The 12,546-nt window shown below is 48.0% G+C and overlaps 5 protein-coding genes across 5 annotated transcripts; 1 reads left to right on the forward strand and 4 right to left on the reverse strand.

Moving 5' to 3' along the window:
• Positions 1-82: 82 nt before the first annotated feature.
• BKA55DRAFT_507606 (uncharacterized protein) lies at positions 83-979 on the reverse strand (the record flags this gene model as incomplete). The annotated part of the gene is made up of 1 exon (XM_046187350.1): positions 83-979. One exon carries the CDS (start codon positions 977-979, stop codon positions 83-85), a length of 897 nt encoding a protein of 298 aa, XP_046051336.1.
• A 292-nt stretch (positions 980-1,271) lies between these two features.
• BKA55DRAFT_592996 (uncharacterized protein) lies at positions 1,272-2,105 on the reverse strand (the record flags this gene model as incomplete). The annotated part of the gene is made up of 3 exons (XM_046195481.1): positions 1,272-1,481; positions 1,522-1,545; positions 1,629-2,105. 3 exons carry the CDS (start codon positions 2,103-2,105, stop codon positions 1,272-1,274), a joined length of 711 nt encoding a protein of 236 aa, XP_046051337.1.
• Positions 2,106-3,164: 1,059 nt separating this feature from the next.
• BKA55DRAFT_565006 (uncharacterized protein) lies at positions 3,165-5,040 on the reverse strand. The gene is made up of 6 exons (XM_046192517.1): positions 4,446-5,040; positions 4,286-4,390; positions 4,134-4,224; positions 3,987-4,083; positions 3,673-3,933; positions 3,165-3,621 (listed from the first exon to the last, which is right to left on the reverse strand). Exons 1-6 carry the CDS (start codon positions 4,620-4,622, stop codon positions 3,216-3,218), a joined length of 1,137 nt encoding a protein of 378 aa, XP_046051338.1. The 5' UTR covers positions 4,623-5,040; the 3' UTR covers positions 3,165-3,215.
• Positions 5,041-6,512: 1,472 nt separating this feature from the next.
• BKA55DRAFT_538147 (RTA1 like protein-domain-containing protein) lies at positions 6,513-7,797 on the reverse strand (the record flags this gene model as incomplete). Its single annotated transcript, XM_046190004.1, has 3 exons — positions 6,513-7,063; positions 7,111-7,285; positions 7,339-7,797. 3 exons carry the CDS (start codon positions 7,795-7,797, stop codon positions 6,513-6,515), a joined length of 1,185 nt encoding a protein of 394 aa, XP_046051339.1.
• A 2,279-nt stretch (positions 7,798-10,076) lies between these two features.
• BKA55DRAFT_592999 (uncharacterized protein) lies at positions 10,077-11,735 on the forward strand (the record flags this gene model as incomplete). Its single annotated transcript, XM_046195482.1, has 1 exon — positions 10,077-11,735. One exon carries the CDS (start codon positions 10,077-10,079, stop codon positions 11,733-11,735), a length of 1,659 nt encoding a protein of 552 aa, XP_046051340.1.
• Between the last annotated feature and the right edge of the window lie 811 nt (positions 11,736-12,546).

Raw genomic sequence — 12,546 nt, forward strand, 5'->3', positions numbered from 1 at the left:
GGATGACTATACCAACAATATCACCATACCCAAACCTGAAATATCCTCACTTGATGCTCTCATCCGGCTCGAGGCCCTCGCCTTACTTGTCCTTTCTCCATTTCTGGGGAGATGAAGGAGAATGGACACCCGTAAGACGCAGCGCCTCTGCCTTCATGGCTGGGTTGTCCTTGATAGTCTCCTGGATCTTGGCGTAGGTGAGCTTGTTCTTCTTCGCGAAGGGGTTGAACGGAAGTTTCTTGATACCCAGACTGTTCTGCTCCTCGTCGTACTTGGTCGTTTGAATGATAGAATCGGCAAGTTGCACAAGCTGTGAAAAAGAGTCATTTTTTGAGAACTTGTTAAGTTCATCGCGTCCATATCTGACGTGTTTTATGCCTTCAACCATGACGTCTTTGTCTTTAGTCGTCAAGACTTTCCTCACACCGTGAAGAATGAGCATCGAGGCTTCGATCTGGAGATTGACGCTTGGATCCATTGTTTCGAAATCCTCTTTGCACGACTTGACCCATTTATTAGCGTCATTCAGGAGAATTCTTGCCAATATATGATCACGCTCTCGCAGAGCAAGTTGGAGATAGTTGCGAGTTCGGAAGAAGCAGACCAAGTTCAGATAGTTAATTCGATCCACGAGGCTCGGTGCTTGTTCTTTATTGGTTCCTTTGTTCTCCTCCCGAACTGCATTTATTAGAGTGTCAACCGTGGTGTAGTTGGCCTTTCCCAGAACTCTTATGCCGTCATTGCTGGCGCGAAGTTCCTCTTTGAGACTTTGCACTTGTGACTGCAATTCCTTGACCTGGTCCCTGCGAGCGTCCTTCTGGATGATACCTGCAGATCGTTTCGAACCAGGTGAAAATGCCGAAGCGCTGCCATTCGATTGTGCGGCTCGTACTGACCGCAGCTTCTTCTCAAGATCCTTTATCTTGCCTGAAAGTTTCGTCGTTTTGCGTTGTTCGTGATCCAATTGATCCAAGAACATATCCCTTTCCGATTCTGCTTCGGAGACCTTCTTCTCCAAGCGCTCCTTGGTTACAGGTGATAGTGGTGAGGCCTGGCTAGACTCTGGGGCTTCTCTGGTGGAAGTTAACGGGGTCCTAGGTAGCTGCATGGTGGCTGGAGGCGGGATAGAATGTTCGTTATATTGCTTCGATGGGTCCTTCGCTTGTTGATCGCCATTTTCCTGTGCGGAACTCTCAAGGTCTGTCTTTTCTTCTTCTGTCTTACTCTCTGTTGTCATGTCAGTATGCAAGGCCAGTTGACCAACATCTTGTTTAGTTACCAGAGGGTTCATTCTGTATATCGCCCTTCTCTCTTTTCTCCTGTTGAAGTTTCTCTATCTCCCCTTTGAGCCTCTGAACTTCCATCTCGAGCTTGGCGTTTTCACTTTGCAGCTGCTGACAGCGGACCTCCTTTTCTTCACAGTCTCGGATGGCTTGTTCTAGCTCCTCTGTTACATCACACTGTTGCGTGGCCATCTCGAGCTTCAGCCGATCAATGCTCCTGATGAGCTCGTTAACATGCTCGACAGGGACATCCTTCTGTCCGCTGCACCAGATCAAGAGAGCTGAATGCATCCCATTGTTGAAGGTAAAGTGATGGATCATTTCTTTGACCAGTTCAGAAGGTACATCGACCCCTTGGTCCATCAGGCCTTTAACTTGCTTCTCAACTCTCTCCATTGGAGGAGTTGTAGGTCGCAAGTGAGGACCCAGTGGGTTAGGTTTACCTGTATCAGGATCTATGATTATACTATCATATGCCTGTTGCGCGTCCTCGATCTCTTGGTTAGACACCGGCATGTTCCGTGCGAACATAAATTCGCGATCCGGGTCGCCTCTTTCAGGTTCATAATGCTTGCTTCCCCACCAGGTGTGACCTTTGGTCTTTCGGTTTTTTCTGTAATTGTTGTATGTTTCTTTGGCCTCTCGGGCCACTTGAGTCCTGGTTGGCTCATTTGATACGGGTGAATCAACATGAAAGAAAGGCTCATTCTGGCTATGGGGAGATCCGGAATCAGTGTCTTTGGGGGAGGGTTGCTGGTAAGGAACTGTTTGTCCTGTTTCCTGGGCCTCGTGTCCCGTCTCTGACTTGTTGTCTTCAGTCATTTCGGAATTTGAGCTCGTGTTCTATAAGAATTAAAGAAATGTTGTATGAGAAGGAGTCTCAGATCTTGGTATGAGCAACTATCGAGGATTTCAAAGACTTTAATAATTCCTTGAAAGACGACCCTTTGGAGCTGAACAGGCTTTGTTCGTCAATAATGTCCGTGTAACAACCAGGAAGATGGGCATTCTCTTCGAACAAAGACCTAACAAGACTAATTACAGGCAAGTCTGGTTATTGTTGTATCACACCCCTGAGAGCGTCTTATTTGGCGGGCGTGTTCGCTTTCTCTGAACACGGACAGACATTCTTATTACAAAACGCAACATGTTCATTGAGAGTTGGCTCTGGTGATTCAATGTCTAATTTCACACTTACTTCTAACTAGGCTACAACTAATAAGTATGCACTTCATCATCGATCATCGCACGTTTTACATCCATCTAAGTCCAAGAGCACTTTCTGCTTCAAACTATTGGCATTCTCTAACAGATAGATCCATCTGAACTGTAATCAATAATTCCCAAGTCCCTTGGCGTTGTGGCTCGGTAATGGCTGCACAAACCTAGGTACTCGGGTGAAGTCCTTTGTCCATCGCTTAGAGCGCCCAACACTCGAAACAAAGGACCACGGCAAAGACATGCCCATGTGTCGTACTTTTACCTGATTTCTCTGGAGAGTTGGATTACAAAAATAGAACTTTCCATGGGCAACCCTCAATCATTCGTCGAGCGATGTTTTGTCCAACCATAATTCATAGATCACTTTGTCAATCTCAACGAGGGCGTTGAGATCCATGCAATGTTGCACTTCTTCTTATTTGACTCCAACATTATAAAGTTGTTGGGAATCTATTGCTCATTAAGAAAGCTTTCCCCTGTCGAGTTTTCACAAGTATATGGCACCTTGTCTACCTAAAACAATGTCTTAGACCCATCATAGACATATTAAATCTCGTCATGAAGTGTCGCAAATGTTTTGTCCTCAGACGTCAGTGTCCTGATATAAGAGTATTGTAGAGGTCAGCTGAAATAGTTGACTCTTAACAACATTAATAAGGTGTAGCAATATAACGTATTTGATCAATTACTATTAAGACCAGGCAATTTCTTTCAGAATGCGTTCCATGCCGGTGTCCTCGATACTATATCCTCTGACCTTTCTCCGGTGTAAACTCTGTCTTCCACATGCACCGAAAACTCCATGGTCAACTTGATGCCTCTTTCATTGTCTAACATTGCGAATCCATCAGCATCTGATGCCATCCTATCCCCCTTTAAATCTCTTGGCTGTCCGTGAATTGAAACATGAGGATTCGCAGTCATGTAATCTCTGTGCCAAGAATCATTTAGGGGATCGTGGGCGCTACTTCGAGATAGCTTCCTCATGTTATAGTGATTATAGTAGTGGTTGTTGGTCCATTCGAACAAGGGCTGGAAAGCAGAGAGACAGCCGCACCAAAGGCCCGCGTTGATCTCTAGGGAGAAGAATGGTGCTACTCGAAGGCTGGTGTAAGTTCTGCATTAGATGTCAGTTATTGTTCTCAAGGCTCTGCAGTGATTGACTAACATGTCCACATTCATGTTAGTTGTAAGCAACAGAATGAGCCTGGTGATTGTCGAAACAACAGCAAACAGTCCAAGCAAAAGCATCAGTGTCATGTTGATGACTTTAGCTCGTGTTCTGTTGGTTGAGGATGAAACCCATATACAGAGGCCAAATATCACAATGTTAAGAATAGTTGAAATGATTGAGTGAGCCCATCTCATACGAGACAGGCTATACTTCGAAACGCACTGTCTGTCTGGCTTTGCGGCGTTGAATACATCTCTATTCAACTCAGTCTCTAATCAACGCATAAGGGAGAAAAAGAAGCGACATACGATACCGGGCTACAAGACAAAAGGACAAATAAGAATGAAGTCACGGCAGTGATTATGGTTGCCACAAAAGCTCCATAGGCGCACGTCATAAAAGATCCTGTTAATTCAGATCAGTATCATGAACTTGTGAGTGAGTGATTCTCTTACTGTCCCTGTTGAGGCGAGGAAGACAAGCAAGAATAGATAGCCTGACAAAACCACCAGCCGAAATGAAAACTAACTTGTCGACAGGAAATAGCTATAGCAATGAATAGTCAGTGTCTGGAGTATACTTATAGGATTTAGTGCTTAGTACATACTGACAAAAGTTGAAACAGCGTCTCCTTCGGCACATCCTGTAGGTGATATCCAACACCCTTTGTCAAAAGAACGATTTCTATACAAGAAAAGGCCACGACAAGGCCCTAGTAATATGTCAGTCGACCCTGATTTTAGTGGTATATTTCAGGGAGTACTTACCCAAGCAACAACAGCCAACAAATCATCCCACCCAAGACTCTTAGCCATAACGCCGCGAACATATAATCGTAAAATCATCAAGATATTAGTGATGACCATAAGGGCAACGTTGAGATATAAAATAGATTGGCCATTGCCGTGCCCAGGGTCAAACTCAGCCCTCTCCAGGGCCACCATCCTCTACCCAATCGAATCCGTTGCCGTCGTCGTGATGGTGATAGTAGTAGTGATGGATATAGCTCGTGTCTTCTCCTCGTCGTCGTACTCGGAAGGACGGCCTCTGCCGAGCTTGCGATTGATGATATCCGATATCCGAGCAAATGAGCAAGACATTGGTGACGAATATGAAGCGTCACTCAGTTTCTGACATAGGTGCCTGAGCATTTAGAAGTGCAGTGTAGGTTGAAGAGGAGAGGAAGCGTGGTACATGGGGATAATCCCATTCTTTATAGGAGATGACAAGCCATGGCGTACGCTTCTAGACAGTTCTGTGCATGCTTGGGTATAAGGCAGAGGTCTATAAAGCCACATTATCGTCCATCGAGAGCCAAAACGTTGGTGGGAGGCTCTCTTGGCCGGACACGGCTAAGCGCCGTAGATCTTCTGTTCTTGATCATGAGGCATCTTCAACGAAACTCGTGGTCGCGTTACACGAGGGTCCTCTTTCAGTAGGATGTGCCGAAATCTTCGATCGACAGTGATAGTATTGATATAAAGTCGATAGCGTACTTATGAGACCGTATGCCAGCCTTCAACAGACTCCTCATCTCGACTACCAATATACGACAACTTGGTTGAGAGAGGCTGGGCCACTAGAAACCTACCTCTACAACGACCAAACAGTATGAGACAAACATGCGTCTTGAGACATACTCCCAAACCCTTGGGTCCTGTTTCCTCCTGTTTCATCGTGCTTGCTTTCGGGGATTTGAGGCTCGTGTTTTGCAACATTGAATCGGCTTTAAACATGGCTATCGCGTTTCCTTCAGCGCAATAGATCGATTCTAATCACAAATGGTCAAAGCTATTTCCGATAGCGTCAAACCTGGCCGATCCGGTCGATCTCGTCTTCTCCTCCCGTTCCTGGCGAGGCGCTAACTTAGCACAAGAATGTCTCTGTGCCTTGCATACTATATATCGTGGGCCGTAACCCATGCATTCCAGTCAACAACAACACTATTGGATAGAACATCTTGGCACTCCGGGTTTTGACTTTAACAATAACATTATGCTGAATCATCTGCGCGGCCTCGTGAGATTAGAGTTGGTGGCAGTTCTATTAGCATGCGTGTCGCAAGGACAACCAACATCGAGTTCTACGTCGCCATCTGCGACCCTGCAATGGCACGATACGAGGTTTCATTACAATCAGCTTTTGCGCCCGCAATAGTCCTTAAACCACATTCACAAACTTCAATAGCTCTTCAGACAATACCTCTGAGGAGTGAAGGTATTTGGAAGAGAATATGGAAACACGGCAAGGAAGTAATAACTTTGTTGCAAAGGATGATGAAATCTACCCAGACAAAGTTGTACACGAACCTAGAGCTTGGGTTTCCTCGGTGAAAAATCACAATCCTATCTGAGTCCAGCGTAAATTGACACAGAGGGCCTTGAGACTGCTCAGTGGCCAAAGTGGTACTACCTTGCCGCATCTTTGAACATCAGGGCACCCAGCAGCAATCGTCTTGGTATTACCTGGCACAGGGATATCTCAGTTGGTAAATTCATATTAACGTAGATGAGAGGCAGAGGCAGGTGTTTGTGCGGACGCATCATACAAATATATGATTCAAAACCGCCACCCATACCAGTGCCAATTGAAATCCAACTTTATAAAATCATCCACTATCCTCAGCAAGAGAACCATAAAGCCCAGCACCTCTGACCACACAACATAAAAGATTCCACAGGCTGCCCAGCCCTATCATCGCGAGTAGATAGCCAATTCATATATCATATCACAGTGAGTAAGCCAGCCAGCAGCGCTCCCTGAAACCGCACCTAACTCTCCAGTATAACAAGGCAGTAACTTCATGCCTGCCATCGACTTCTTCGCCAACTTAATTACCACAGCTCTCCATCAGGTACCATATCCTTTGGTGCATGACCCCTCTGTTCTGCCCTGCAACTATTTCGTGATGCGCGCACAGCCGCCAGATTCAGCGGTGCAGGTGGCCCCTTGCGAGGAACATTAGGGTCCCGAGGACTCGGGGGCCTTGGCACCGGCTTCGGATGCGCAGGCAGGCCCATTGATCCCTGTGGAAGCTCAGGGGGTCCAGCTGAGTTCCGGTGTTTTGGTGAGGTCGGTGAGATCTGCTTGCGGATGTCGGGGTCGTATAAATGGTGGACAGGATGGCCACTAGGGGTAGGAGACTGTACAGGGGTCGGTCGACTTTGACGTTTGATCCCGCGTGGTGATGTAGGGGCCCAGGCATCAGCAAAAGCATTGCCTGGGTGGATGGCTGTCAAGAGTGCTGCGGCCAAGAAGGGGAGAAGTCCTCCGACAACCATGAAAGCAGCCTCGTTCTGGAAGACATCCCCCGAAACACCATCTGCAAACTCGACAAGCCGATAGAAGGAGTAGACAATCAGGAGAGCAGATGCCATCTCCATTGCTGCGTTTGGTGTTAGCCTAGAACAATTTCGCAGGACAAGGGCGTACCTAGGAGGAATTTCTTGAATCGAGAAGACGAGTAGACCTGTGAGTGCCTGGCGTCGAGGGTTCCTCTACGAGTGCTCAAGCTGAGGGTGAACCAGAAGTGTAGCCCAGTGCATGCTATCAACGACAACGCTTGGATGGCCAAGCCTGTAGCTGTGATCGCTGCTCCTTGTTTCCGCTGCTCGAGTCAGTACATGATGAGAATTTGCTTCTCTGGTTGAGAAAACATACGCTGACTCCATTAGATTCATATGCCGTAAAGATGATGCCGATAAGCTCGAATAACACAGTGACTGCGCCGAGTCCCCAAAAAATGAGGCCAGCCACAAGTGGTCTAAAAGGACAAAGTGGCTCTCCATAGATGCCAAGGATGTGAGGAAGGATTATGAAGATGGCAACACTAATCAGCGATGGTCCCAGGACTGTGCCGAATAAGAAGAGGAAGAAATGGCCTTGGCTATCCCGCTTTGAATGAAGCAGAATACGACCAACAAATCCTAGTACTTCGAGAAAAAGCCCGGTGGTGAGTGCGAGGGAGAAGAGGTAGGTCCTGGAGCGGATGCCAAAGTAGATGGCGGCGAGAGCAAGGAGAGCAAAGACAACTAGCAACACAGCGTTGCCGCCTACACTCGGATTGTATGAGTAGAAGCCATCAGAGGCCGGACAGGTCGATCCACAATCGCCTGCCATCGTCCGGTGTCAACCAACAAAGGCTGGCAAATTATCATGACAGGCTGGCAACCAAGTCAAAAGCAAAGGGGGACTCGGAGAATAAGACGGGATGGCTTGGCCCCCATACATATAGACAGACAGATCAGAACTCTACCATCTGCCATCTGCCTGGTCTGGGCGGAGCCCTGCATGTGAGGCTCTGTACCCATGGGGCGCTGCAGAGAGGGGACACTGTTGGGAGGGCCATGATGCAGTGCAACAGCAAAGACAAGCTAGACAAGGTCTCAACGGGTGAGACGGGTATTCAGCCTTTACTAAACGGCACTTTGGGCGGTCCAATGACAGACAAGAACAACTGCCATATGCTCGAACCATAATTGATGTATGAGCCAACACGACCAATCAAGTTTGGTCATGATCGACGTTCAGGAGCACAAAATTGCATGGCACCCAGTCGATGGAAAGTGCCAGAGTGAAGAGGAAAGGCATGAAGCATCAAAGAGCATGTGGTTGTTGGGTGTCGGATCCTTGTAATCACAAGCCAGGATGATATCCGTAAAGTGGTTTGCAAGGTTTGTGATGGGTTGGCATGACTAGGACAACTGCATAGAAATGGCTATGCAACTCAAGACATGACATGGACAGAAAAGGTGTAACTTATCTGGAGCCTGACAGGGTTGTATAACCCAGGTTCATGGCAATCTCTGCCTGCAAGAGACAATCTTCTTGTCGTTGCGCTGGCTAAGATGGGGGGCTAAGTGTGCCAATCATGAAGGGATAAAGGCGGGGAAATGGCGGCAGCCCGCACGGCACAGACGCAGCGGGCGAGCGGTACAAGGCCACGAAAGCGGCCAGGCTTTGTCGTGGTTGGTTGACGAGCGCGAAATGGGGCATTCATGGTCTTTGGGCGGCAAGCGGCCCGCATGGTGCCATTCCGCGAGCTCCTCTAACGCGAGTGGTGATCGGGAGTTCCCATAAAATCGCAAGCACCTCGACATATGTGACTCGGAAGTGGATGGGTCATGTCATGATCCAAACCTTCGAGGTGCTGCAGAAGCGCGGAGTGTTTCCGGGATACATCATACAGGGCTCGTAAATTGGCATTGCGAAGCGCGGCGTGAACAATGCCGATCCTGGCTCAAAAGGAAACCTCGTCGATCTCCGGAGAACTCGAACAACACCAAGTCAACAGAGGGACCCTGGATATGCAGTTGGTTCAAGATGCAGCACATCTCATGCCAAATTGTGGGTGCTGAAACACCTCGGCAGAGGGTCCGTGAGTGCTATGAGGTGTCGATCGCGGGCTTTCCTGCCCTGACAGACTCATTGCCGACAAAAGTATCATGCCAGTTGCGGTCTGTATCCACCTCCAAGGTGTTGATATGTGATGGATGTGTCAAAGAACTGTGTTGGTTGAGATCTTGTCGGACGTTATAGTGGAGATTGCGACAGGCTTCAAGGCTGGATCAAGCAGGTGACGCTCATGAAAAGTTGTCATCACCAACACTCTTCATGCGTCCTATGCATCTGCATTGCAAAGCACCTCGTGCTTGGATGTTCTCTCTTCTTTTCTGCCCTGCCCTGTCTGTGATGCCCAGCATTTCCAATCTCCAGGGAACTGATCTTCGAACCTTCTCCACCATACATCTTATAACTTATCGCGGCACAGCGGAGATGTGGCCGCGTGAAAAGCTTGGGTAGACGGCTTCTACCCCTGCTTGAGGGACTTTTGGTAGATTGGCCTCGATGAATTGGGTTGAAGGGCCACAATCTCGAGTTTCCAGATCTGTACAGTAAAAAGCTTGTCGGAGACGCGGCGCTAAAACAACCGATCATGTAAGCCACATACGGGTACCGGAGTACATACATAATGCGCCACAGTATTCGTGAGATAATAGGTAGCCACAGTCACCCCTCCTTCATGTCAGGTGCGGTGAGGCCTAGGTATCGCGGGGCTTGGCTCAGGCTGAGTAGCCTTGGTGACGTACAACCAACAGACCTAAGTTTCCCGCGCAATCCGTCTAAGAGTCGATGAAATACGATCAAGCTTCTTCCATGCAGATAATGCAAGACTGACAGGGCTTGAGCTATTCGAGAGGATACGCCAAATTGTGAATCGCTCCTCTAAACGAAGAGTCTCTTGTTGAGATCTCAAGTCATATCACGCTCAACTCACAACAGCTGCACGACAAACATTATTGGACTGTTAGGTCCGAGTCAATCTTAGATCGAGCACTCACGTCGCACAGGGGACTTTTGTTCTTTAGTTGTCAGACTTCTTCTGACTCTCACCCACCATGTCTATTCGAATAGCGCTGGACAACCAGCCTGAGTTCTATACCAATCTCGACTTGGTACAAGGCCGAATCATCCTGGGTCTCAACCGCGCCGAGCAGATTGGAAGCATTGTTGTCAAGCTCGAAGGAGAATCGGGAACAGCTCTACAGGCTCCGAATGCCTTTGATCCACAGAACATGGCCAGGCTACAACCTAGCCCTCAACGACCTCCTGGCAGCACCGCAGCTGAGAACCACAAAATCTTATACAAACTACAACAGGTTTTTCCAGATGACTATTATGCGAGCTCTTCCAATCCGTACGGCGCATACCCCCTGCAGGCAGGCGAGCACGAGTTCCCTTTCAAGTTCAAGCTTCCCATCAACAATGCATGCAGCGATCCAATGGCTATGTCGAAAATCGGCGGCATGGCCAACGTTGGTGGTTTTGGGGGCGGAGGAATGTTTGGTATTGGTGGTGTAAGGGTCATGGATGGTAGCAAGCAACTCTACCTTCGTCATGTTACCCGCACACTACCTCCATCATTAACAGGATATCCTATGGAGGCTGAAATTCGCTACTACATCAAGGTTACAATCCAAAGACCGGGATTGCTGAAGGAAAATTGGCGGTATCAGATCGGTCTGAAGTTCCTCCCTATTGAACCGCCCCGGCCGAAGCCGACAACTCAGGAGGCTTTTGCTCGTCGTCCCTTCTCATTTCGGCCCATGACCCCCCAGCCAGAGAAGAAGCGGTCTTCTCTCTTCAACTTTGGAAGCGGCACAGATTCAAAGTCTGCCTCTACGCCAGAGCCATCTGCAGATATTGCTCCAGCTCCAGCTGTTGAGATTTCAGCACGCCTCCCCCATCCAAGCGTCTTGACTTGTAACAAGCCTGTTCCACTACGGCTTATCGCCAAAAAGCTCAACAACAATCCAGAACAGGTCTACTTAGTATCGTTTCAGATGGAGCTTATTGGCCGTACTGACGTTCGCGCGCTCGAGCTCCAAAACCAGAAGATCAACCGATGGGTTGTTGTTTCAAACCCTAACATCAACATCCCCCTGACTACAGGGCCTGATGACGAAGTTGGGAAAGAGTTGGTGATTCCAGACCATGTATGGAAGAACTTGCCTCTGCCCAATACCGTGGCTCCCTCATTCGTCACTTGTAATCTTTCTAGGAGATACGAGCTTGAGTTAAAGCTTGGTCTAGCCTGGGGCAAGCCAAAGAAGGGCCTTACCAATAAGAGCCCACCGGTCATCCTCCTGCCACTACATTTTGCGCAAGTCGAGGTTTATTCTGGTATTACACCCCCTCCTGAACTCGTTGAATCTGCAAGATCAACGCGGCCAGGACGCGCAACCTTCACAAATAACGTCCCGCCTCGTCTGCCACCCAGACAAAACTCGGTTTCCTCAGTCCCAGTGTCACCTCAACAGCAACGGCCTCCTCAAACCGCCAACCAAGCCCATCCCCAGCCAGCCCACGACCCCCTCTATCCACCACAACTGGCCCCGGGTCAAGAGGCACCTCCATATGACGATGCTCCGCCCAGCTATGACGAAGCCATTGCCGAGAACCTGGCTGGCCCGTTTGACGGCATGCAGCCCAGGCCAGCTTACAGTGGTGTCACAAACGAAAATGCGCCGAGCCAGTTACCTCCTGAAAAGAGTTGAAGTGGTGCAAAGGATGACTTGTCTGGATAAATGTTTTAATGTGCTGATGATAACGATAATGCTGGGTGTGGAGGGTTTTAATAGGACTAAGAAAAGGGAAGGAGGGGTTCATTCAGATCCGCGCTCGATCATGGTCCCGTCGTTTCTTTACTTGATTGGGACCACGATGAGTTCTTGAGTTCTCACTTCCATGATACCTAGCACGAGCTGTTTGAGAGGAGTTATTGGTTAAGTACTGATACATGTCCCAGATCCAGACTTGGATGTGTCTCCAGTATCACCTTATTGTCATACATAATTTGAGGTTGTCCTGGCTCTAGAATCCCGTTGTTTGTAATAGAATCATAGATACAGAATACCTACCTAGTTCAAAACAGCTCCAGCTCAGTTTACCAGACATTTACGTTGACTTTATAGAATTAGTTTTAACCAGGGAAAATCATTTCCACGCGCTCGCAGCGGATTAAGCAGAGACCTCACAATTATGTGGATATCAACTGGGATTCATTCGTCGTCAAACTAACCATTTCATCAAGCACTGAAGGCTCAAGTAAAAGAGGAAAACCTCCAAACATCTATCAACCTGTTGAATATGAAGGCAATACCTGAGTTCTAGACAATCTATAAGCACCTAGATTATGAGAATTTTCCGAAGTATTGCAGCATAGTTACAGTTATATCTAAACGATAGACTAATAATCCTAAGATAAAGAGTTGCTTATTCAACACCTTTCTTAGACCAGGAGGGCAAACGCAGCTATGGATGCCACCGAAAAAAATCACATGCATTCGCGCCGTGACGTCACCAATT

This window comes from Fusarium redolens (genome assembly GCF_020744475.1).
Source record: "Fusarium redolens strain MPI-CAGE-AT-0023 chromosome Unknown BKA55scaffold_6, whole genome shotgun sequence".
Taxonomy (NCBI): domain Eukaryota; kingdom Fungi; phylum Ascomycota; class Sordariomycetes; order Hypocreales; family Nectriaceae; genus Fusarium; species Fusarium redolens.

What these genes read in the sequence shown, in the direction of transcription:
- BKA55DRAFT_565006 (XM_046192517.1), bottom strand. Translation starts at nt 4,622, where the DNA reads ATGGTGGCCCTGGAGAGGGCTGAGTTTGACCCTGGGCACGGCAATGGC. An exon ending in CGCTGTTTCAACTTTTGTCA is followed by an intron (nt 4,225 to 4,285) that starts GTATGTACTAAG and finishes TCATTGCTATAG; the next exon opens with CTATTTCCTGTCGACAAGTT. An exon ending in TTGTCTTGTAGCCCGGTATC is followed by an intron (nt 3,934 to 3,986) that starts GTATGTCGCTTC and finishes TGAGTTGAATAG; the next exon opens with AGATGTATTCAACGCCGCAA.